Source organism: Bubalus kerabau, chromosome 3, assembly GCF_029407905.1.
Source record: "Bubalus kerabau isolate K-KA32 ecotype Philippines breed swamp buffalo chromosome 3, PCC_UOA_SB_1v2, whole genome shotgun sequence".
Lineage (NCBI taxonomy): Eukaryota > Metazoa > Chordata > Mammalia > Artiodactyla > Bovidae > Bubalus > Bubalus kerabau.
Window position 1 is genome coordinate 12,949,741 of NC_073626.1, and position 23,674 is coordinate 12,973,414.

Sequence of the window (23,674 nt, forward strand, 5' to 3'; positions counted from 1 at the left end):
AAACTTATGCCCCCACCATGTGCTGGGCTCCAGTGGTGAGGGATTGGTGGTGAGGGGTAAGTGGTAGAGGCTTGAACGTTTCGAGCACCCACAGAAAAATGAGCTGGAGCTGTATGGTTGGAAATGAGAATCTGGAAATGTCAACGCTTCTCAAATTTTCACACACACACCATTAAATAATTTTAATAATGCACCCCAGCCTACTAAAATGAGCTAAACAAGCTGAATCGTTTAGGTATTAGGTGGTGCAGTAAGAGAGGAATGTCTGATTTAACAAAATGTGACTGTTAGTGAAAACTGAAAAGTTTTGAATCTAAACTTTCATAATGAACAGACATGAACCCACCCCTAAGTACACCTTCACTTCTTAAGACTTTATCATTTAAACAAGATTAAATTAAGAGAAACAAAAAACTGCCAAACACAGGAAAAAACTTCTAAAAATGATTTATTTTTACAGTTTGGGAAAAATATTTTGTTCCCTATAGAGTGGTCAATTTCATTAGTTAAAAAAAATTTTTTTTCATTCTGTTGCATATAAAATTATATAAGAAGAAAAATGTGAAAAGGAATGCTAGGATTTAGTACAATTTGAGGGTTTATAGTAAAAATTAATGTTTTATTAGAATGTCTTAGATGGTTAGCTTTTACCTTGAACCCTGTTAAAAGTGCTACATCTCCTCAATGCTTCTAAACTTCATAAAGATACCATTTTTTTCTATTATATTTGTTACATACATTGCATTTATTTATTTTTTAATTATATGAGTAATACATGCTGATTGTAAAAAATTCTTACAATCTGTAAGACATACAAGTATAATATTTTATTCTCAGTCATACACTTCTTTCCAAAACATGTGCTTTTTCTAAAAAGTTATAAGCATTTTTTAGCAAAGATCTGTGATATGATTTGTGAACAATTTTTTCCCCAAAAGTCATCCATTTGCATGCCTTAGCACAATTTTCAATTGTTCAAAAACATTTTGATATTATTTGCTTCTATTTAGGTCTCATTTACTTTTCTGTAAATAGATATAACCTTTCAATAATCTGGTCGATTCCCCAACTTTTATGTCGTTCTTCAAAAACATCAACCTTCTCTAGACATTGAATATTGCATACTGAACCTGAAACAAAAAGAAAGTGGCAAGTTAAAATTTTATGACGAATACAATCAATTCTTCAAAAACATATCGTGATTTAAAAACTGTGTGTACTGAAGATTTTTCTTTTTTTTAATGAAAATGGGAAAATACTAAGAGTACATTTTCTCAACTCTGAATGTTATTATCATTTTTAACTCCTAAGAGTTAAAATAAATATACCATCTCTCTAGAAGAATTGAGATGTCTTTAACATAAACATACCATTTAGCTAAAAAGGCATATTACAGAGATGGGTCCCTTTTTGGGGGATTAAAATAGTCTCCAATAAAATGGCTTTGGATTTTTAAGTACTTCAGATATTAATAGTTTGCTAACAGCTCAAAACAGTTGACTTTACTTAGAAAGTTATAGCACACATCTGTAACTTACCGAACAATTTTTTAACTTCCCCATCTGTAATGTAAAATGGTGGACCTAATTAAAAGAGAAACATGGTGAAGAGCAAGCTCTACAGATCTAATTCTAAAGAGAAACAAACCTTCAGGGCCCACTTCTCAGCTTATTCCCAATGACCTAGGGATATTCCTTCCACATACAACTCGATTATCCAAATAGGTGAGGATGGGACACGTTTTCTGCTTCTTATTTTGCACATCTTATACCAAAGACCAGCTAACCACTGGTAATGGCAGATGCGCACCTCCAGCTTACATGAGACACTGAGTCAGCCATGGCACTTGGGAGCAGGGACGTGAGAGTGAAGTTCATGAACAAATTCCCCTGGGACTTGCTGCTTCCAGAGCATAGATTTTCGACCATGCACAGTCCCTCATTCTACACACTCTGCCCATTTTGCTGCAGGCACTTTAAAGGAAACAACTTCTGCCCCGTTCTAGAAGGTATTCTGAGCCTCCACCCCAGACAGAGCCTGCTCTGTCTGCTTCCCACAGGCCCTTCCTTAGGCCTACTGCTCAGGAAGGGAATTTAACACATTATTGACTGGGGCATTTTTGCTGAAACTAACACCTGTGGCTGGCGATTCATTATGTAAGTGAATTTTGAAATGTCTCAGTCAGTAACATTCTGGTGGCAGAGTGGTAAAGAATCTGTCTGCCAGTGCAGGAGACATAAAAGACACAGGTTCCATCCCTGGGTCCGGAAGATCCCCTGGAGAAGGAAATAGAAAACTGCTCCAGTATTCTTGCCTGGTAGATCCCATGGACAGAGGAACCAGCTAGGCTATATGGGGTCGCAAAGAGCCAGACACGACTGAGCACATACACACAACACACAAACGAAAGATGTGTTAACATCTCTCTGGTCAGTAAGTTGCTAAATCACATTTGCAGGGCTGACATCTGTCTCCCTTAGTTTTTATTTCCATCTGAATGTTCCCAGACTTAATTATAGCCACTAGGTCTCATCTTTTAATGAGTTTTCAAGAACTGACTTCTTCAAACAGAAAAAAAAAATATTAACATTAATATGTATAAAACAAGGCACTTTTTAAAAAGCTCCATTAAAAATCCAAACGGGAATGTTTATGAATTGAAAGTCTATGCACTTGGTTTTCACTTCTTCCTGAAAAGCCATGACTTAAAAGGTCAAGCGTTAATATTCAAACACATTTAAATGAATCCAGAAGAAAACATCCCTTTTACACATTCAAAAAATATACAGTTATTTTTAACACATGCTACAGTCCATGGGGGTCACAGAGAGTTGGACACAACTTAGCAACCAAACAAGAACATGCAATAAATTATAAAATTCCAGCAATTAAAAAGCAGCAATAGTTTAGAGATTTTCCTGCCCACCTCCTACCTTCCCACGTGCGCTTCTCACCCCATCTTCCTATGAAGATGTAATTGTATTTGTTGGCATCAGCCCAACGCATCCATCCCCCCATCACGGCTGACACAGACTTCATGTATATAGGCAGGATGCCTCCCATGAGATAAAGTAGGAGAAAAAAATGCTATCCCCGTCATAGAAATCAGGAAACAAGGCAACCAGAAAAAGAACAAAAAGGAAACTGTACCTGCATGTTTAGTTGGATCGTAAGAAAAAACAGACAAGAGGTACCGAAACCCAGGTCTCGTTAGGGACAACATTACATCTGAGTAGCTGAAAAGAATACAAAAAGACATGCGTTACATTTCTTTACAAAGTCAAGGCCTGTGGAGGACCAGATGCAGGGAGGGAAGCCCAGCTTTCCTTTCCTCTGTTACTGAGTTTAATTCTCCAAAAAATCACATGGAGTCGAGTCTTATTCTAAACAGCCAGAAATGGGCTCAGCAAATGATGTTACCCACCTAAGCTGGGAGATAAACAAGATGGGAATCAAAAGGAGCTCTTGGGACTTCCCTGGAGGTCAAGTGGTTAAAACTCCGCACTTCTAAAGCAGGGGTCGTGGGATCAATTCCTGATAGGGGAACTAAGATCCAAATGCCTCAGGGAACAGACCGGAAAAAAAAAAATAAAAGGAAGCCAGGTTCAGGAAAGAGCCCCTCAGACCAGAAGATGTCAAATAAAGTGGAGGAGAGGCTCCTTCCAGAGTGACTTGGACCCCGGAGGCCGGTCAGCTTTGAACATGTATTTCCCGAAGCACTGCCAGTTCTGGGGCAGTGGTTCCCAGACCAGGCTGGTATCGAGATGACCTGGGCATCCGTGGGAAGAAAAGATGCCTGGGCGTCAGTCATCCCAAAACTGAGTCAGTAGGTTTGCTGTGGGGCTGGGGATGCTGCAGTCTAACAAATATTCAGGGTGATGGGGTGGTTGCCAGGGGGCTCAGATAAGAGGCACAAAACAATCCCTTTCCTCTTTTTAGCTGGACAGAAGACTCATAAACGGGCTTCCCAGGTGGCGCTATTGGTAAAAAAGCCATCTGCCAGTGCAGGAGACATAAGAGATGCAGGTTCGATCCCTGGGCCAGGAATATCCTCTGGAGGAGGGCATGGCAACTCACTCCAGTCTTCTTGCCTGGACAATCCCATGGACAGAGGAACTTGGTGGGCTACAGTCCACAGGGTCACAAAGAGTCAGATACAACTGAAGTGACTTAGCACGCCCGCGTGCAAGACTGATAAACAGGTCAAAATTCAAGAACATTAAAGTTCTGCAAGTATGGCATGACCCCTGAGCGCCACTGCAGCTGCCCCTTGGAGCAGGTGTCCTGGGCGGCAGGCAATACCACTTCCCAGCCATGTCTGATGGGTTCAGAGTGGGGACCAGATGCTAACAGGGCCCATCAGCAGACCAACCAGGAGACAGAATGATGAATTTGACCAATCAGATGACTCCACTGGGAAACTGAGTTAGATCCAAAGGGAAGTTGGTCATAGATGGACCTAGAGATTGTCATACTGAGTGAAGTAAGTCAGACAGAAAAGGATAAATATCCTATGACATCCCTTATATACAGAATCTAAAAAGAAATGATACAAATGAATTTATTTACAAAACAGAAACAGATTTGCAGTCTTAAGAGAATAAATTTACCGTTACCAGGGGCAGAGGGGAAGGATGGAGGAAGGGATAGTTAGGGCGTTTGGGATGGACATGGACGCAATGATGTATTTAAAATGGATAGCCAAGAAGGTCCTACAGTATAGCACAGGGAACTCTGCTCAATGTAATGTGGCAGCCTGGATGGGAGGGGAGTTTGGGGAAGAATGGCTATATGTATATGTATGGCTGAGTCCCTCTGCTGTCCACCTGAAAATATCATAACATTGTTAATGGGCTATACTCCAATATAAAATATTGTTTGTTGTCATTAGTGGATAAGTTGTGTCTGACTCTTTGCGACACCACAGACTGTAGCCCATCAGGCTCCTCTGTCCATGAAATTCTCCAGGCAAGAATACTGGAGTGGGTTGGCCATTCCCTTCTCCAGGGGATCTTCCTGACCCAGGGACTCAACCCGTGTCTCCTGCGTTGAAAGGTGGATTCTCTACCACTGAGTTACCAGGGAAGCCCCTAATATAAAATTAAAAGTTCAAAAGAAAAAAAAAAAAAGAGGAGTTGATGGTTCACTGTGGTCTTTGAACTAAACCCTGAAGTTGCTGTTCTGGGCGGTGGCTGGAGCTGAGAAGGCTAAGGGTTGTGAGTCAGATACATGTGAGCAGGAGTGTGTCGGTGGAGGAAGCCGAGTGCTGAGGCAGGAGGACAGAGGAGATGCACACAAGGAGGTGAGTGGCCACGAGAGAGACAGACAGAGGTCAACAGGCTGCAGAGCTCTGGGTAAGGCGCTTTGGCACTTGGCATACGGGTTTCCACCGGGTCCAGCTGTGATGCCAGCCCTGTCTGGAGCCCTGGGAGAAATCAGGGAGGCTGTCCAGGGTGGAGATTAGGAGGGCGGGCTCGCCAAGGTCCCCAAGCTCAAAGTTCAACCTCTCCACCTACTGGCTGTGTAAGCTTGACGAAGTCTTTACCCCTTTGTGCCTCAAGTTTCCCCATCTGTTAAATGGGGATAAGACTAGCAGTGAACGCACAGGCGGTTGTGAGGATTCAGTGAGTTCACACATAGAAAGTGCTTAGAACAGTATGTATTCAGCACTTGTATGTGCTTGTAAGCACTTGTATTAAGCACAGTATGTGTTAAGAAGTCAGGGACTTCTTCCTTCGGCATCCACGACATAAACGCCCCTAAAACTCCAGCTGGTTTGAGCTGGTCGCTCTTCCTCGCATGCAAAAGAACCAGCCCTAAGCAAACTTCTGAGCAGAAACCTTCGCGTCTTAACTTTCTGATTATCATTTTTAAGAAGAAAGAACTAGCTGTCCCCATGAAGTGATGAGTCAGATGGGTTCGGCAGGGTGTCCTGGGGCTCACCAGCATCCTTCTTCTTGGAATGCAGACTTTCTCAACTTGTTTCCAAAAATTCAGAAAAATGAGAGATATGATTGATGTTAGACAAAAGGCCTAAGAGTCATAGCAGAAAACACAGCAGTTCTCGCCCATATGTAATCTCAGCAGGAAGACACCCAGTACTGAAGGCAGGACTGGGATAAAGCACTAAGTAACCTTAAATGTAAGATAAAGTTGTGGATCTGTCCAATGGCTCAAAATAAACAGTTATTCCGGAAACAAAGGCCAGTGTTCTCAGGAGTTCTTGGGTCTGTGACCACAGACACACTCACACTCACACAGAGATGGCTGAAAGGGGAGAAAAGAGAAGAAGGGCACCAGGAATACAGAATCCAGAGGAGCCTCATGACTCTTTCTTACCATGAATTAAACAGTTCAGGGGCCACTTGGAAGGCCTTCATTTCTAGGACGGAAGAGGCAATAGTAGCTGCTGGGAAACGGTATTTCCCTGGTTTTCAGTCTAATTTGTTCTCAATTATTGACTCAACACATACTTATTAACCTTTTACTATGTGTTAGGAGAAGGAAATGGCCACCCACTCCAGTATTCTTGAAGCCTGGAAAATCCCATGGACAAAGGAGCCTGGTAGGCTACAGTCCATGGTGTTGCAAAGAGTCGGACACGACTGAGTGACTTCACTTTCACTTACTATGAGTTAACGTTTTATATCTATTTGGGGTTGGCCAAAAAGTTTGTTTGGGTTTTTTCCACAGCAGCTTTTGGAAAAGAACAGAACTGGAAATACAGAAACGACGAGGGCCAATACCAACGTGCACTTGTTCAGTTATTTCCCCAGCATTGTGTGTTTTTAGACACAGTAGGAACTTAACGCGTTATTTGTTGAACACTGGAACGAAAGTTTCCAGTAACAGGAGAACTGAAGCGATCGTTGAAGGAGGGCGTACAGGGGAGAGGCAGGAACAGTCCCGCTAAGGATGGTCCTTCAGGGAACGATGACTTCCAAGCATGTGAGGTAGGGAAGGGTCCCAGAGAGGGAAGAAGAGAGACGCAGTGTCAGAAAGAAAAGGGAAAAATACATATTAAGAGGATGTGGCATGGTCTAATTAAAAAAAGATGAGGTGTGGCAACAAGCCTAATTCATCAAACAATTCACTTTTAAAATCTGAGACTTCATTTCACTGATGTGTAGTCCCAACCCTTTTGGCCACGTGCTATGAGTCTGCCTCCATAAAACTAAATAATTCAATATTTATGTGCTACACCCACATGAGTCTGTGAATGACATCTGGGTTGGAAAGTACACAGGAAGGATCACATTTCGCTCAGTACGCCTTCTCAGAGTTTAATTTTCTCATAAGACCAGGTAGAGATGAATGGCCACTCAAAATACCCAGATCAAAAGCCCTAATACAGTAACGGCTAATATTTAAACTGTCATTTAGGGTCGACACGGTATTTTCTGCATGTGTCATTTCTTTCCATTCCCACCACAGCCGTATGAGGGGGCTGAGGCATGGGCGTGGCTTTAACTATTTTTATTTGTTTTATTTTATCTTCTGGCTGCACTGCGAAGCGTGTGGGATCTGGTTGCTACACCAGGGATCTCCTGCAGTGCAAGTGTGGAATCTTAATCCCCTGGACCAGCGGGGACATCCCTGAATCTCAATTCTGTCATGCTCTTGCTTGCCACCCTGTGGACATATAACTTTTAACCTCTCTGACCTTACTTTCCTCATCTGTAAAATGGGAATAATGATGGCCTAATACCTCACAGGGCAACTTTGTAGATGAACTTGTTGATCAACATAAAGCATTTCAACAAAGTCTGGCACATGGCAATAATCCAACAAATATTATTAGCTGGTGGGGTCAGTGGCAACCCACTCCAGTGTTCTTGCCTGGAGAATCCCAGGGACAGGGGAGCCTGGTGGGCTGCCGTCTATGGGGTCATACAGAGTCGGACACGACTGAAGTGACTTAGCAGCAGCAGCAGGGTCAGTGGAAGTGAGGAGGGTGGTATGAGTAGAAATATTACAGTTTTACAGAGGAGTAAACTGAGGCTTAGAGGAACTGAATGTTCTGACTAGAGTAACACGGCTTAGAAGTGACAGAGCCACAAGTCTTGTGCCTGTGTCCCCACAGCCAAATCCTATATTTTTTAGACCAAGATACTGTTGGATACAGGTCTTCTAATTCCAAATACAACAAGCTATTCCAAACTAGTAAAAGTCTAGGAATCTTCTATAAACCAGAAAAAGTACGAGATACTGAATTAAGGCTAAAAAGGGGAAAGGGGGGAAACAACATAATTAAAGAAACCAAATCACTAACCGTTTGCGATCACTTGGATTAACAGCGACTAAGGCTCCTCTGTCCCAAATCCTATCAAATTTGCCAATATTTGCTCTACCAGAAAGAAAAAGAGAAAAAAAAATTCTGTAAGAAAAACCAAATCTTTAACAAGACAGGGTTCCCCACGGAATGTGCTGGAACCTCACCAGCAGTTAAGGAATTGGGATCTCACAGATGCTTTCCTTCAGAATCTCTAGGGATGTGCTGACACGTGTGTACACGTGTGTGTGTGTGTGTGTGTGTGTGTGTGTGCAGCTGTCCATTTCCGCCTAGTTCTGGGCACTGGTGGCAGCAGCTTGGACTTGGGAGCAAAGGAAGCACGAGGGACACTTTGCAACAGCTCTGCTCTCAGCCCCTGGAACAGGTACAGGAACTCTCAGAAGAGATCTCCCCTCTGTCCGTCTAAGACTGAAACGCGTTTCCGTTACAGACACAGGTGTGAAGTGGAAGACATTTTCTTCCCCTCCTTTTCCCTACCTTCCTAGGATCAAAATAATCTTTCCAGAGCTTAGAAGTTACCCAAGGACAAAGATATCATGTGTGCAGACATGTAGGCTCCAGTAAAAACAGCTGCAGAACACAGACTCAAATGAATGTTTTTCATGGATGCTACTGCAGATTGGATGGAAGTGATAAAAAGATTCTCAACCTACCTCATCACTGTCTAGCAAACACTCAGATTTTTAAAAGTGGAGAGGAAGACATCAGTCCTACCTGGGAAGATCAAAAAGGTTGCAGCAATACAATGAAATGTTCCCTGAAGAACTCTGCAATGAAAAAGTTAAAAAAAAAAAATTTTTATTAGGAGGTACCTGAATGGTTAGAGGAAAAAAAAAGAAAAAGAGGGGACAAAACAGAGCATAGGTAGTAAAGAATATGTAATTAAAAACATAAAGGACATAATTTCAAGGCAAATCATCTTCACACATCATTTGTTAAATGTTTATTTTTTAAATTGTAAAATAAATATGGACCACATTATAAAGAATTTCAGAGAAGGCAATGGCACCCCACTCAGTACTCTTGCCTGGAAAATCCCATGGATGGAGGAGCCTGGTAGGCTGCAGTCCATGGGGTCTCTAAGAGTCAAACTTGACTGGGCGACTTCACTTTCACTTTTCACTTTCATGCATTGGAGAAGGAAATGGCAACCCACTCCAGTGTTCTTGCCTGGAGAATCCCAGGGACGGGGGAGCCTGGTGGGCTGCCGTCTATGGGGTCGCATAGAGTCGGACACGACTGAAGTGACTTAGCAGCAGCAGCATAAAGAATTTACATAATAAAGAAAAAACCTGCCTGCCACCATCTGAACAGTGATTCTCAATCATTTCGGTGAGTTCCTCTCGATTTTTTCCCTCTCACTTCCTGAACCTTGCAACTTTCGCAAATATTTTTTAACTGAAAATAATGGCACTTTAAAAAATTAAAAACCAAAAAAAAAAAATTAAAAACCAGTATGGGATTCTTTGGGATCAACTCAAAAAAAAAAAAAAAAAAGGAAAGGAAAATCAGAGATTGGTTAACCCTGAAAATCAATTAGCACTTACTCTGGAACTTGTTAAATTTTAGCAAGGTTCCCTTTAGCAGAATCTTGACATTTTAACTCCCTTAAAGACGAGCACACAGATCGCTCAGTTACCAGGCAGACATTTTAAAAGTGCAGTTCTGTTGACTCCCCACTTTCTCTCTTTCACTGGCCGATGAGCATTTATTTCCCAAGCGTCTAGTGGACAGGATTAGCCCGGGTTCTAGAGACTGCAGTAAATCTGATACAGGCCCTGACCCCGGTAAGGACAGCCTGGTGGGGGCAGCGAGGCGTGGGAACAGAGAGCCACCACGATACAGGATGGGCTGTGCTGTTCTGGTTGTGTGCCCAGAACTGTGGGAACAGACAGACAGAGTGGGGACTTCACTTCACTGCCCTCGCTCGGGGAAAGGAGGAACAAAAGGTGGCCACGGATGAACCAGCTAGATGCATCTGCTGATATCACAGTGGTGGGCAGTGAGGAGCCTGGGCTTAGGAGAGGGGCAGGGTAGGAGAGGTACTAAAGGGCCTGAAAATATTGGATTTTATTCTGAAATGAGGTGCCAACAGAGGCTACGATGAGAGAAGCACAGGCCTTTGCAGACCCGTCTGGAAACACAGGGAGGAGGGGCCTAGAGGCCAGGAGAACAGCCCATGAATGTCAGTTCAGGCTGCAGATGGGACTCACTGGGGAGGTTTACACAGACCTGGTGCCAGGCCCCACCTCTAGAGGTTATGACTTAATTAGCCTGAGCACTGGGAATCTTAAAAGATCCACAGACAATTTCAAAGGTGCCACTGGGGCTGAGACGGAGAAGGCAATGGCACCCCACTCCAGTACTCTTGCCTGGAAAATCCCATGGTTGGAGGACCCTGGTAGGCTGCAGTCCATGGGGTCACTAAGAGTCAGGCGCGACTGAGCGACTTCACTTTCACTTTTCACTTTCATGCATTGGAGAAGAAAATGGCAACCCACTCCAGTATTCTTGCCTGGAGAATCCCAGGGACGGGGGAGCCTGGTAGGCTGCCGTCTATGGGGTCGCACAGAGTCAGCCCCGTGGCTTCAGCCACGACTGAAGTGACTTAGCAGCAGCAGCAGCAACTGGGGCTGAGAACCATGGCCCCCAGGAGGACTAGCCTCTCTGGACCGAGGCAACTGGGATTCTTAGACGATCTAAAAATGAACTGGGAGGAAGCTGTAAAATAAAGTACTCTCAAGCTTCCTAGTGACCTGAGCGATTAATTTCAATCTTTAGAACAGAGTACTTAGCGAGAGACTGAATATACAAACACACAGTGGCCAGACTGCACCTACCAACAACTCATGTCTGATAAGAGAACTCAGACCCATAGCCTCTGGAGCAAGCAGCCTGGGAAGTCAAACCGCAACCCTACAGGGTGGTGGTCAGCTGACCACCATCCTCCCTGATTTATAACACCACCCCTCCTCCCCGTCTCTTCCAACTCAAACATGCTTCCCAAAGCAGTCACCGGGGTGCTGCTCCGAGTTAGCCCATAGCACCTGAAGCCTTCACATCTTTTACCAGGAAGCTTTCCCACCCCACTGCCAGGCTTTAAGCCTCTGCCAAATGCAATTGGCTGACTCCCTCTGAACAAACAGTCTCTACTTGTTCTCATTTGGGTAGATTCTGTTTATTTCCACATTATTATTCCAAGCTAGTGCAGCAGCTTCACTGGATCATTCTGGTCACAGGCAGAAGACAACTCTCAAATCTATCATTTCCAGCCCAGACACTGCCCCACGCTTTGGAGACAGTTGCCAGTACCCCCTTCTCATACCACACATCTTTGCAACTAATCATCTCCAGAACAATGCTCATTTTCTCTGCTCTTCAACTTGTTTCTCCTGTACTCTCTGCCATCCAACCAGTCATCTGAGCTGGAAATGTAACCTCATCACCCTCTGGATTCCCATTCAGTTAATCACCAAAGCTTTCCCAGTGTGACACCCTAAACATGGCTTTAAGCCATCTGTTCCTCTAAGCACCCCATCACTCTCCCAGTGCAGCCCTTCAAGTTCTTTCCCGGACCACTGCTCACAACCTCCTATCTGGTCTCTCTGCCAGGGGGCTACCGCCCTTCAAACTCACTTCCCTTGAGGCTACAAGGGTGAAAGTGAAAGTGAAGTCGCTCAGTCGAGTCTGACTCTTTGCAACCCCAGGGACTGTAGCCTACCAGGCTCCTCTGTCCATGGGATTTTCCCGGCAAAGGTACTAGAGTGGGTTGCCATTTCCTTCTCCAGGGGATCTTCCCCATCCAGGGATTGAACCTGGGTCTCTAGCATTGCAGGCAGATGCTTTACCATCTGAGCCACTGTGGCTGGTTGCAAAAGAAAGCCTGGCTGTCACGTTCCCACTTAAAACCCTGTGGTGCAGAATGAGGTACCAGCCTCACAGGGCACTTGAGCTGGCTGACCTGACGCCCTGCCTGTCCCAGCCCTAACTGTCACCACACTTCAGGAAGCTCCCCTTAGGCTGGGTTAGGAAACTTCCCTCTCGGTTTGCTTAATACCCCAAGTCGTTTCACTGAGCTCCCTGTATGACAAACAGTCTCCTATGCTTCTCTTTTCTCCTAAACTAAGTGATTCTTTAGGGCAGGGACAGTGTTTTCATCTCTTCTGTGTCTTACGCAGGGTGTGGCCCTTGACAGGTTCTCAGAAACATTTGTTGATAAATTAAAAAGCCAACAAACCCAAACCAAAAATATGACAAATAAGCTTTGATCTTGGCTTGTCATGTCTAGTTGTTCACATCTAGCTATGGTCTATCTTTTTATGTTCCTTATGCTATACAAAGTCTGGGTGAATCTGATGATTAAGAGGGGTCACCTGATGTGTATAGTGTCTTCACTTATATATTGTTTATCTTTTTCTGCTCCTTATGCTACATAAAGTCCTGGTGAATCTGAAGATTAAGAGGGGTCATCTGATGTGTATAGTGTCTTCACTTACTCATGCTGAGAAAAACCTTTTTTGTGGGGTATGGAAATAATATTTGCCAAAACCAAAACACACCTTGAATATTTTGGCTCCAGGAATTTCCATAATTGGTTCTTCTGAATAAGAAAGATTCTGCTCCGTAAAAAAGTCCCGTATCCCAAGTTCGCTGATTTCCACGCCTACTACACTGTGTCCTCGGTCTGCAAACCTGCATCAAATCATATAATTACACTTAAAGTTTTCTTTCGAGTACAATACTAAATAAAAGCATATACACCAGTGAGCATATATTTTCCTTAATTTTATGAGATTTGTATGAATTCAGACTCACAGGGTTTCACAGAACATGCAGATCCACAGCAAGCAGATTTATATATTCTCTACATATTCTATATAACATAATCTATATATTCACAAACCCTATGCTATGTGGAGTTCTGAGAAAAGGTTTTATAGGACCTTGGGGAAATTTTAAAAGCTTGGAAAACTATACCTTAAAATGCTGATTTACTAAAAATGGACTGGATTGGAAGAGTTTTTGATTTAACAGCATCCTATGAATTTGACATGCTTTTCAATTTCTCGAAATCAGCTCTGTCCATTAAAACTTTCAGTGATGAGAGAAGAATCTCTACCTGTGTTGTTCAATCCAGCAGCCGCTAACCACGTAGCCTAGGGCCCTTGAGCCGTGGCTTGTGTGATTTAGTTTAAATAGCCACATGGGGCTGATAAGATATAGTACTGGAGTACACAGGGCTAGAACATGAGCATCCATTTCTGTAACAATGCTAAAATTTCCACTTATCTACACTAAACCCTACCCAGAATTTTGTTTCATTACCATATGCAAATAGCTAGTATTCTCCTGATTAGCTTTATGGTTACAGGATTCAGTCTTGGGATCTTAGACTTCAGGGAAAACAGAACTGGTGGCACAAATACCCAGGTACAGTATTGATTTTTATGCCACATTAAATAAACACATAAGTCATTTATGCTATGATGCAATACAGGCCTTCTTAAAAACCACTGCACCACGCAAAATCATGCAATAAAATCATGAAGTTTATGGGGATGGGAGTTGGGATACACATTAAAAAAAACTTTACTGTCCCAATGGAATATTATTCAGTCATAAATAATTGAACTCTTGCCATTTATGACAACATGGATGGGCTCTGAGGGTATTACGCTAAGTGAAATGAAATCAGTGAAAAACAGCATATAATCTCGCTTACATGTGGAATCTAACAAAAACAAAAACAAGCTTATAGATACAGAGGGCAGACTAGTAGTTGCCAGAGCATGGGGGTGAGTGATGGGTGATATGGGTGAAGGAAGTCAAAAAGTACAAATTTTTACACGTGGAAAAATGAAGCATAGCCTACGGTAGACTCACACAGACTGGATTATACTGTAATACATTGCCCTAAGAAAACCCAAAATCTAAGAAAATGTCCTAAACACTATGTTAATGTTTTTGAGTTTCAGCTAATAGTTTACTATTCACGTTGGATATCTGTATAGACCTTTAATACACAAATTTATTACGTAAGTGAAAAATCCTCTAACATAACAACTTTTATACAATAATAGTCATGTCCAACTCTCTGCAGCCCCATGGACTGTAGCCCATCAGGCTCCACTGTCCATGGAACATTCCAGGTAACCTGGAGCGGGTTGCCATTTCTTACTCCAGCGTTTCTTCCCCATCCAGGGATTGAACCCCCTTTTTTATGTCTCCTGCATTGGCAGGCAGATTCTTTACCACTGAGCCACCTAGAAAGCCGCCCACAATTACAGTAGCTGAGTTCTGGCATTCTTATTATAAATGACTTTAGACCCTAAAGTCTAAAGGAATCTTCAGCAATCACATTTAATCGGCTGTTTCCTTATACCATTTTCTAATCTTGCCTCAAAGCTTCTGCTAGAACCAGGTTGTTAACACTTAGGACAATAAAACAATCTGTTCATAGAGTTAATGTTTTTCTTGCAGGTAGTTTCCAAAGAAATTCTCTTGTCTGATTCAGTGAGTCAGTTAGGATGTAATGTTCTCAATTTTGTGGCCACCTAGACGGAGCCTGGTGGGCTGCGGTCCATGGGGTCGCTAAGAGTCCGACATGACTGAGCGTCTTCACTTTCACTTTTCACTTTCATGCACTGGAGAAGGACATGGCAACCCACTCCAGTGTTCTTGCCTGGAGAATCCCAGGGACGGGGGAGCCTGGTGGGCTGCCGTCTCTGGGGTTGCGCAGAGTTGGACACGACTGAAGTGACTTGGCAGCAGCAGCAGCAGACTCTTTAAGGCACAGCAGCCACTTGCAAAAGCTCTCAGCTACAAGTTGCGGGAGCGGTGGCAGGCTGCAAAAATGTCACTGTCCCCACTCAAAAATCCACTCCCAATGCATACATATTCTGTGGTTTGGCCACCTATATTTACATAGGGAACAGAGCATTTTTAAGTTACTGTATTTTTCCACTTACTAATCGTTTTCATATATTTTATTTTTCTTTCCTGCTTGATGATCAAAGTTCTCAGTGTTCATGCTTATAAATAAATAGTACATCTTGGCACATAGATAGGATCTGTACATCAATCATTACAACAAATTCTGTATAGGAAACAATTGTCAGGGTAACCCATAGTGAGGGTGGCTTGTTAGTTAAAGTGAATTCTTTTCACAGAGAATTACTCACAAGAAACACTTTCTTTATCACTGGTTTTATTAGCAATGATTCATGAAAACAAAAACTCCTACGTGCTGGTTGAGGGAGGGAGGGTTGAGCTGAACTGTGGACTATATACATTCTTGCCAAAAAGCTGTAATTCATTTTTCTGTCCACCTCTATTTAAAATACATAAAATTAACTTAGCCACATTCCTAAAACACCTACAAAAACTAAACCGTGCACAAAGGTGAAGGAGAATTAAGATGAAAAACTGGTTCCATCTTCCCCTCTCCCATCTCAATGGTTCTAAACTAATTCTTTTTCTTAACTCAATAAAGAAAAAGACAAGTTCACCCCTCTGTTTAGGCAGTGTCTTAACTGTTTGAAAATATTGCCTCTATGAACCCATCCATAATAGTCTACTAAATATAGAATCCCTGTACATTTCCTGAGAAAGGAACTTTTAAAACTTACATCCTATTAAATATTCACCCACAGTATTTATCATCAAGACAAGAGAGTATGTTCATGCTTATCTGCTCATACCATTTCATCTCAACTGCTTTTCCACAAAGGGGAAAAAATACCCGCAGTGCTTTCTCGCCTTTAAGAAAAGTATCCAAATACTTCTTTAATAGCCTGGGAAGAAAAAAAAAAAATGTTTTAATTAGCCCAAGGCACAGAGGAAAGGACTACAATCATATAATGCTAAGTACTTTTCATGCATTATCTCACATAATATTTCCCAACAACTTTTACTCAGTAGAGAACCTTGGTTATTAAAATCGCCAGTTTACATATGAAGAAACAGGAAGATTAAGCAGCTTGCTCAGTCATGTAGCTAGTGAGGGGTTAACCTGACCCAAACCTGGGATTTTCCTGGTTAGTAATTAAAATCAAAATTTTATTTTTCGTTAGTTGATATGTTTTAAAAATGTATACCTATGTGATAGAGAAGGAATGGCAACCTACTCCAGGATTCTCACCTGGAGAATCCCATGGACAGAGGAGCCTGGCTACATGGGCTACATAGTCCATGGGGTCGTAAGAGTCAGACCATCCATCACGACCTGTGTGTATGTTCTAAGGCCAGCTACACAACAGAGAGAACGCATACAATGGTTCTGGAATGATATCCCAACTAGTACTCAGTGTGCAAATGTAATAATAATAACAATGTTCCCTGGGCAGTCAGGGTGGCTGCCTGGACGAAGGAACATCTGTCATGACCACTTTACTTGCCAATGGGCCATCATTTATTGCTGCTGCTTCAAAGCTGACTTCTACTACCATTATTGCTCAGCATGAAGCTCACATTAATTTCTCTCAACTTCTCTTCTTCCACCATGTAGACAGTACTTTAACATTTGAACATATGCTATTGGAAAGCAAAGTCATAACACCACTACTCTTCAGTATAAAGAGATAGTAGCATTAACATAGCTTGAGCATCTGGGTATGTATAAACACACGTGACCAATGAATAGGTGTTACAGGGGATTAAAGTAAGACATATTTCAAAAATTGAAGATGCCATCAACTGTAGGTCGCACCATGATTTATACTCCACGGGAAGAAATATCACTGCCAATTAAACCATGACATGCCACAGATGCATTCTGACCTCAAAGATGCTCAAATGTGAAAAACTAAACCTGTGTATCTTAAAAATCAGTCAAATAATGTGTACCTATATTATTATTTCTATTTCCAAAGTCAGTTTTTAATGGGGCATTTCTGTTATAGACCAACATTTAATATAAACATAAACATTTCTTACTGATGTCCTTGTTCTTGATGAAATCCAATTTTGTGGTTCACCCACTTTTCTTGCCATTCTTCCAGAGTCAGCACTCGGTCTTTCTGAACCTCAGTGTTTGGGTACTCTTCACTGTCAAGTAAGGCTCTTGTATCACCCATGATTTTGTAGATGGCTCTGGCTCACAACCAAATGTCCCCAGTGCCTAAAAATGAAAAATGTCTGTAATGGTGTCATGTAAGGGCATTTCAATTCTATGATAAATGAAACAAACCTCTAATATTTCCAGCAGTGTAGCTTTAAAAAAATATTTCAATATTCAAGGAAAAGCCACACAAAAGTTACTTTTCAGTGAGTCTGATGGTAACGGCATACCTCATAATCCATATTAGGAAGGATCTTTAAATAAATTGAATTACATCTTAGAGTAAAAGAGTTTAACTTTTTAAAAAAGAGAGAGAGGATAAAAAAATAAATAAACAGGCAGTATAACTTTTGTTAGCTGAGAATTTTTTCTAACATCTCATTCTTTTGCATTGGCAGGCGGATTCTTTACCACTGAGCCACTAGGGAAGTCCCTTTAACATCTCGTTCTTTAATTTTGAAAACTTCTTTTAATGTTTACTTATTGTTTTTAACCAATGTTATGTTGTACACAATTTAGAGTTCAACAGAGTTATGGAAGCAGGTCCCCATTTCTAACGAGAGGCAACCATCTTTAATTCTTTTAGCTGAATCTTGACATATAACTCAAAATATGACTCAAATACCATGCTTATTTTGTATCTTAATTTTTCACTTCTAGGAAGCATCTAGAAAATATCAGCATTTAGCCCTCTTTGAACTTGCCAACACACACAGACACACACACCACCTTCTCATTTTTCTTATTGCATCCATGCACATGTAGCATATTTGTGATTAAATATTTCAAGTACACATTACAATGACTAGGTAAATACTATTCTCAGCTAAGACATGTAGAATTCTATGATTACTTTTCCTTTTCTGTACAACTTTTTTATTCTATAGTTAATAACTATCTGGCTTTTTCATTTATAAAATTTCTATGTATTTATTACTAATTCAGCACTAAGTTCTCCCAATCCCAGTCTCTTCAGTTATCAGATATCCTATCAACGTCATCTTAGAGAAGAGCCTTCTAACGTGGATGCTCTCTTCTCGTGGTACACAGCCGGCCTTCTGGGGTCCTTCCCGATCATCATTCTGAAGCTTTCTTTTTTATCTTGTGCTGGATCCCCTGTTTCCTTAATTGGCTATCCCCCTCTTATTTTTGTTATCACCCTTATATTGGTAAAGTATAACCTTCAGCAGCTTTCTGAGAAAGGGCGTATGGGAGAAAAGGGTTTCTTCTGCAACTTTGCATGTATAAAATATCCTCATACTATTCCCCACCCACTGGCAACCCACTCCAGTATTCTTGCCTAGAAAATCCCATGGACAGAGGGGCGTGGAGGACTACAATCCATGGGGTTGCCAAGAGTCAGACGTGACTGAGCCACTGAGCATTCCCCATCCTTGATGTATAGTTTTGCTGGGTAAGAATTCTCAGGTGGAAAACATTTTCACTCACAATTCTGAAGAAATCATTCCCTTATCATCTAGCTTGCAGAGTTAATGCTTAAATTCAAAGACATTTGGATTCCGATGGTTTTTCCACGTGGCCAATATTTTTCTCTCTCTCAAAGCTTTGCTTTGTTCCTTAGTTGGTGCAATTTCATAATTCTATGCCTTACTCTGGGTCCACTTTCATCTGTTTGGTGTAGTTCTTTTAATCCAGAAGCTCATATTCTTCAATTCTGGAAGAAGTCTTGAATTATTCAGATGATTTTGATCCCCTCCCCCCTTTTTTTCTATTTCTCTTTCTCAGACCCCTTTTATGTGGTTGTAGAACTTCCCAAATGGATCAAGTGGTAAAGAATCTGCCTACAGTGCAGCAAACACAGGTTCGATTCCTGAATTGGGAAGATTCCCTGGAGAAGGAAATAATGACAGTACATTCTAGTATTCTTGCCTGGGAAATCCCATGGACAGAGGAGCCTGGCGGGCTACAATCCATGAGTTCCCAAAAGAGTAAGACACCACTGAGCGACTAAACAACAATAACAATAGAATCTCCTGACCCAATACTGTAAATCACTCATATTTTTTTTATTTTCTAGCTCTTCACTGTTTGGCTGTATTTTTTGAGAAATCACCTTATTTTTATCTTTCTATTTAGTTCTTCTTTCCTGCTTTCAAGTCTTTACTTCTTAAGAGCTCCTTTTTGTTTCTGATGCTCTCTTTTCATTTTATTTTTAAGTACAGAATGGCCATAATATTTTCTTTTATTTACCCGCATGGTTTGTTACTGAGTCACTTTTTCTGTTGGTTTTGTCTTCTGTCTTCCAAACTAGTGACTGTCCTTAAATGCCTAGCAATTGCTTAGTCACTCAGTCATGTCTGATTTTGTGACCCTATGGACTGTAGTCTACCAGGCTTCTCTGTCCATTTAATTTTCCAGACAAGAATATTGGAGTGGGTCGCCATTTCCTTCTCCAGGGGATCTTCTTGACCCAGGGATTGAGCTTGCATCTCCAGCTTGGCAGGTGGATTCTTTACCACTGAGCCGCCAGGGAAGCCCCCTTACCTACTCACATTTAAGAGTAAAACCAAAAAGCTGATTATAAGGTTAAGTTTGTGGATGGAGCTTACTGACTCTAAACTTTAGTGTAGAATGATGTGAGCAGATATCATTTGGAAACTTAGATGTCATGATCTTTATTTATTTATTTGGATTCAAGACTTTCCAAAAATGGACCTTCTAATTCCTGTTGAAAGCTTGAGTCCTTGAGACCATGATTCTGTACTCACATGCTGCTGCTGCTAAGTCGCTTCGGTTGTGTTCGACTCTGTGCGACCCCATAGATGGCAGCCCACCAGGCTCCCCCGTCCCTGGGATTCTCCAGGCAGGAACACGGGAGTAGGTTGCTATTTCCTTCTCCAACGCATGAAAGTGAAAAGTGAAAGTGAAGTCGCTCAGCCGTGTCCGACTCTTCGCAACCCCATGGACTGCAGCCTACCAGGCTCCTCCGCCCACAAGAAAAGGATAAAAGCGGAAGGAGGTGCCAGCATTCATTTGCTTGTGTTCAGTTAATTTCTGTACTTTCAGTATGGTACTCCCATCCCCAGCTGTGAACTGTATCTTCCCAGTCCAAAGACTGTACCCTCTCCAGGGAATAAACCTGCAATGGTCTGCTGATGCCGTGAGGAGCAGGAAGTTGAGGAAGGGATCAGGAACTTAGCTTTTCAGGAATCAGAATTTCAAACAATTGCCTTAATTTAGACCAGACCCTTCCATTTCCCAGAGATACCTGGTGCTGCTAACGTGAGCACTGGGGAATTCTACACTACAAATAGGATTGCTCACTGGCTTCCCCATTGCTGGTTTAGAATTTAGCTTTCTTCAGTCTGCAAAATCCTTCACCACTTGTCCATCTGCTTCCTTGATTTAGAAATTTTATTCTTCTCTTCTGTCCTTCCTTTAAGCCTTTAAAAATCCTGTTGTTTTGGTGGAGTTTCAGGAAGGAATAAAAGCAGATGCATGGATTCAGTATCCCACCTCTTTCCCACAAGTCTGCATTTTCAAATATTTTTCTTAAACCTTTTTTTTTTTAAATGGGAAAATGCATACAAAGGTGTTGACCTAAAGAAAAACACACAACCTAAGAGTTATGAGTTTCAATTTTATTTGGGGACCTCACTGAGGACAATAGCCTGGGAGAGAGTCTTTTAGGGGCACAGCCTTTCAGAGCATAGCTCCGGGAAAATGCTCCAAATATGTATGTTCTGTATACATAAGATTTTTTTTTTTTTTTAACTAGGAAAAATATGTAGCCTAGCATGCATATGCATGCTAAGTCACTTCAGTCGTGCCTGACTCTTTGCGACCCTATAGAACCTGCAAGGCTCCTCTATCCATGGGGATTCTCCAGAATACTGGAGAGGGTTGCCATGCCCTCCTTCAGGGGATCTTCCCCACCGAGATTGAACCTGCGTCTCCTGTGGCTCCTGCATTGCAGGCAGATTCTTTACCGCTGAGCTACTGAGGAAGCCCATAGTCTAGCATACATCTTGGTAAAAGATTACTGCTAATCACAAAGAACAGATACTTCAAGTTAATGATTTTAGTGATTTCTGTGTACAAAAAGTTGCAGAAATCTGGGACCACTGTAATTCTCCCTGAAGCATGCTATCTAGGGGCCATTGATCCAAAACACATAATGCCTCACTCTTATTTTCCTTCCTGAAGTCCTGAAACACTTGGGGAATATCACTCTCTGCAGGGGGTTGCAATTTAACCCTTAGTATAACTGGATGATGAGCAATACTCTTTGTTCCTTATTTTTTTTTTTCCTTTACAAAGAGGACTAAGGAAAAAAGACATGCGAACATAACTGCAAATCTACCTGAAGGTATGTGGAAAATGTCTGCCTTTTCAATATGAAATTTGTTACATAAGGACAATACAACACAATAGTTCTAACATATCCTTTGAATCATTAGTGAAACTAATTTGGTTTGGATTACACTAGCAGGCTAATCTTAGTGGAGTTAATTTAATGATTCATCTATGAGAACAGCAAACATCACGGAAAAGAAGTTCTTCAAGAAAAAGTTCCCTTTTTGACAAATTGGGCTTCAGTGTGCTTAGGATTTAATGGAGAATAATGGAGAAGGCACCTCCCTTGGAATTAAGAACACAAATCACTTTCCAGCAAACAGTTGTTAACAAATGGCTTTTGAAAGGCCCTGACATGTCAGGAGGTGATTCTTGAGTCTTCTGAGAGGTGGGAGGAGTATCTGACTATATCGTGTATAGAGAAGCGAGTTGTAGTTTTCCCATTTCCATTTTCAGCCACAAATTTTGACACCTGAACTTGAGCCTGATTAAAACAGTTCTCTACTTAAAAGGGAAGCATTGTTTTATCATAGAACAAGGGCAGCCTATTGGGCTTCCCTTCTATCTCAGTCGGTAAAGAATCAGACTGACACAAGCAATATTCTCTTTGAATGTGCCTGCAATGCAGGAGACCAGGGTTCGATCCCTGGGTCGGGAAGATCCCCCGGAGAAGGAAATGGCAACCCACTTGCGTCTTCTTGCCTGGAGAATCCCATGGACAGAGAAGCCTGGCAGGCTCCAGTCTATGGGGTCACAGGAGTCATGACTGAACAAAGCACAAACGCAGCCTGGAATAGTTCAGCTCTGGCACGACTGAGTGGCTAACAGTAACAGTCTCTCCTCCCAGCAGGCGCCAGTGGTAAAGAGCCTGCCTGCCAGTGCAGGAGACATAAGAGACCTGGGTTCAATCCCTGGGTCAGGAGGATCCCCTGGAGAAGGAAATGATGATCCACTCCAGTATTCTTGCCTGGAGAATCCCATGGACAGAGCAGCCTGGTGAGCTACAGTCCATGGGGTTGCAAAGAGTCAGATACGACTGAAGCAACTTAACACACATACCCCTCTCACACAGACTTGGTATCATGAATATAATTTAGTCATTTCTTAGCTGCTCTCATAGCTTCTCAACATGTGCTTAACTTGTCCACGTCCCTTTCTGGAGAAAGAAAAAATTTCCTTCTATAACAAGATAAAACTGCAAAATTATAAGAATCAGGACAGGCTAATTCCACAATCATATCTTACCCATACACAGAAATAGCAGATGTGCACAAATCTCCTTGGGTGTTCTCCCAAGTCTGGTTTCCTCCTCACCTTTTCAATAAAACCACGTTTCTGCTTTAAATTTATTTTAAAATTTTAGCAAATTGAAAATTTAGTAAATTGAAGTTAAATTTTCCTAAATTAAAATTAGTAAAATTCAGTAAATTTACTTTAAAATTTTGGTAAATTGTAGAATTTAGAAAACTGAAGTAAATTTAAAATTGAAGATTTTAAACTCAAGTGCACAAATTTTAAGAGTGTGGCTCAGTGATTTCCTTTTACATATGCATACACCTACGCATTTACCATGGCGCAAGACACAGGATATTTACAACACCCCATTTCTCCCACTTCCCCGCCCCCACGCACCATTCATTATTCTGGCAAGTATTTCTCATTTCTTAAAATCAACCATACCCGACAGTGATTTGGAGATCACTTTAATCAGGGACTCAGAAAGGTCACTCATTACCCATTCCCACTAGGCTCCCCGAGTCCATTTCAGGGCAAGGATTGCCGGGCGGTGCGCGCACGGTGGGGTGCCCCGTTCCCGATTCCGATCACACACTCACACTCGCAAACGGCCCGTTGGTCACCACCCCTTCCTCCGCGCCCAGCGGCCCCTACCTCGTGCGCTGTCCGCCCGCCGGCCGCTGACTCTGGCGCTGCCCAGGGGCCGCACCGGCTGAAGACCCGCGCCCCCGGCTCAGCCCCACCCCGGGCTCGCCCCTCCCACGGCGCAC

At 42.2% G+C, this 23,674-nt stretch overlaps 1 protein-coding gene across 2 annotated transcripts; it reads right to left on the reverse strand.

The window, feature by feature from the left end:
• Window positions 1-431: 431 nt before the first annotated feature.
• Window positions 432-23,674, reverse strand: TPMT (thiopurine S-methyltransferase). 2 transcript variants are annotated; one of them, XM_055570731.1, is made up of 9 exons: window positions 23,559-23,674; window positions 17,228-17,411; window positions 15,994-16,086; window positions 12,853-12,985; window positions 9,008-9,060; window positions 8,273-8,347; window positions 3,151-3,236; window positions 1,539-1,583; window positions 432-1,130 (listed from the first exon to the last, which is right to left on the reverse strand). In XM_055570731.1, the coding sequence occupies exons 2-9, from the start codon at window positions 17,365-17,367 to the stop codon at window positions 1,018-1,020; spliced, it is 738 nt and encodes a 245-aa protein (XP_055426706.1). In that variant the 5' UTR covers window positions 17,368-17,411; window positions 23,559-23,674; the 3' UTR covers window positions 432-1,017. The 2 variants fall into 2 exon arrangements, with proteins under 2 accessions (XP_055426706.1, XP_055426705.1); XM_055570730.1 differs by having other exon boundaries at window positions 17,228-17,428; window positions 23,559-23,653.

Coding starts and splice junctions, on each gene's coding strand:
- TPMT (XM_055570731.1), bottom strand. CDS start 17,367: ATGGGTGATACAAGAGCCTTACTTGACAGTGAAGAGTACCCAAACACT. Junction 3,237..8,272: donor AATCCAAGTGATCGCAAACG/GTTAGTGATTTG, acceptor TATTCTTTTCAG/CTACTCAGATGTAATGTTGT. Junction 1,584..3,150: donor CGATCCAACTAAACATGCAG/GTACAGTTTCCT, acceptor TCTTTTAATTAG/GTCCACCATTTTACATTACA.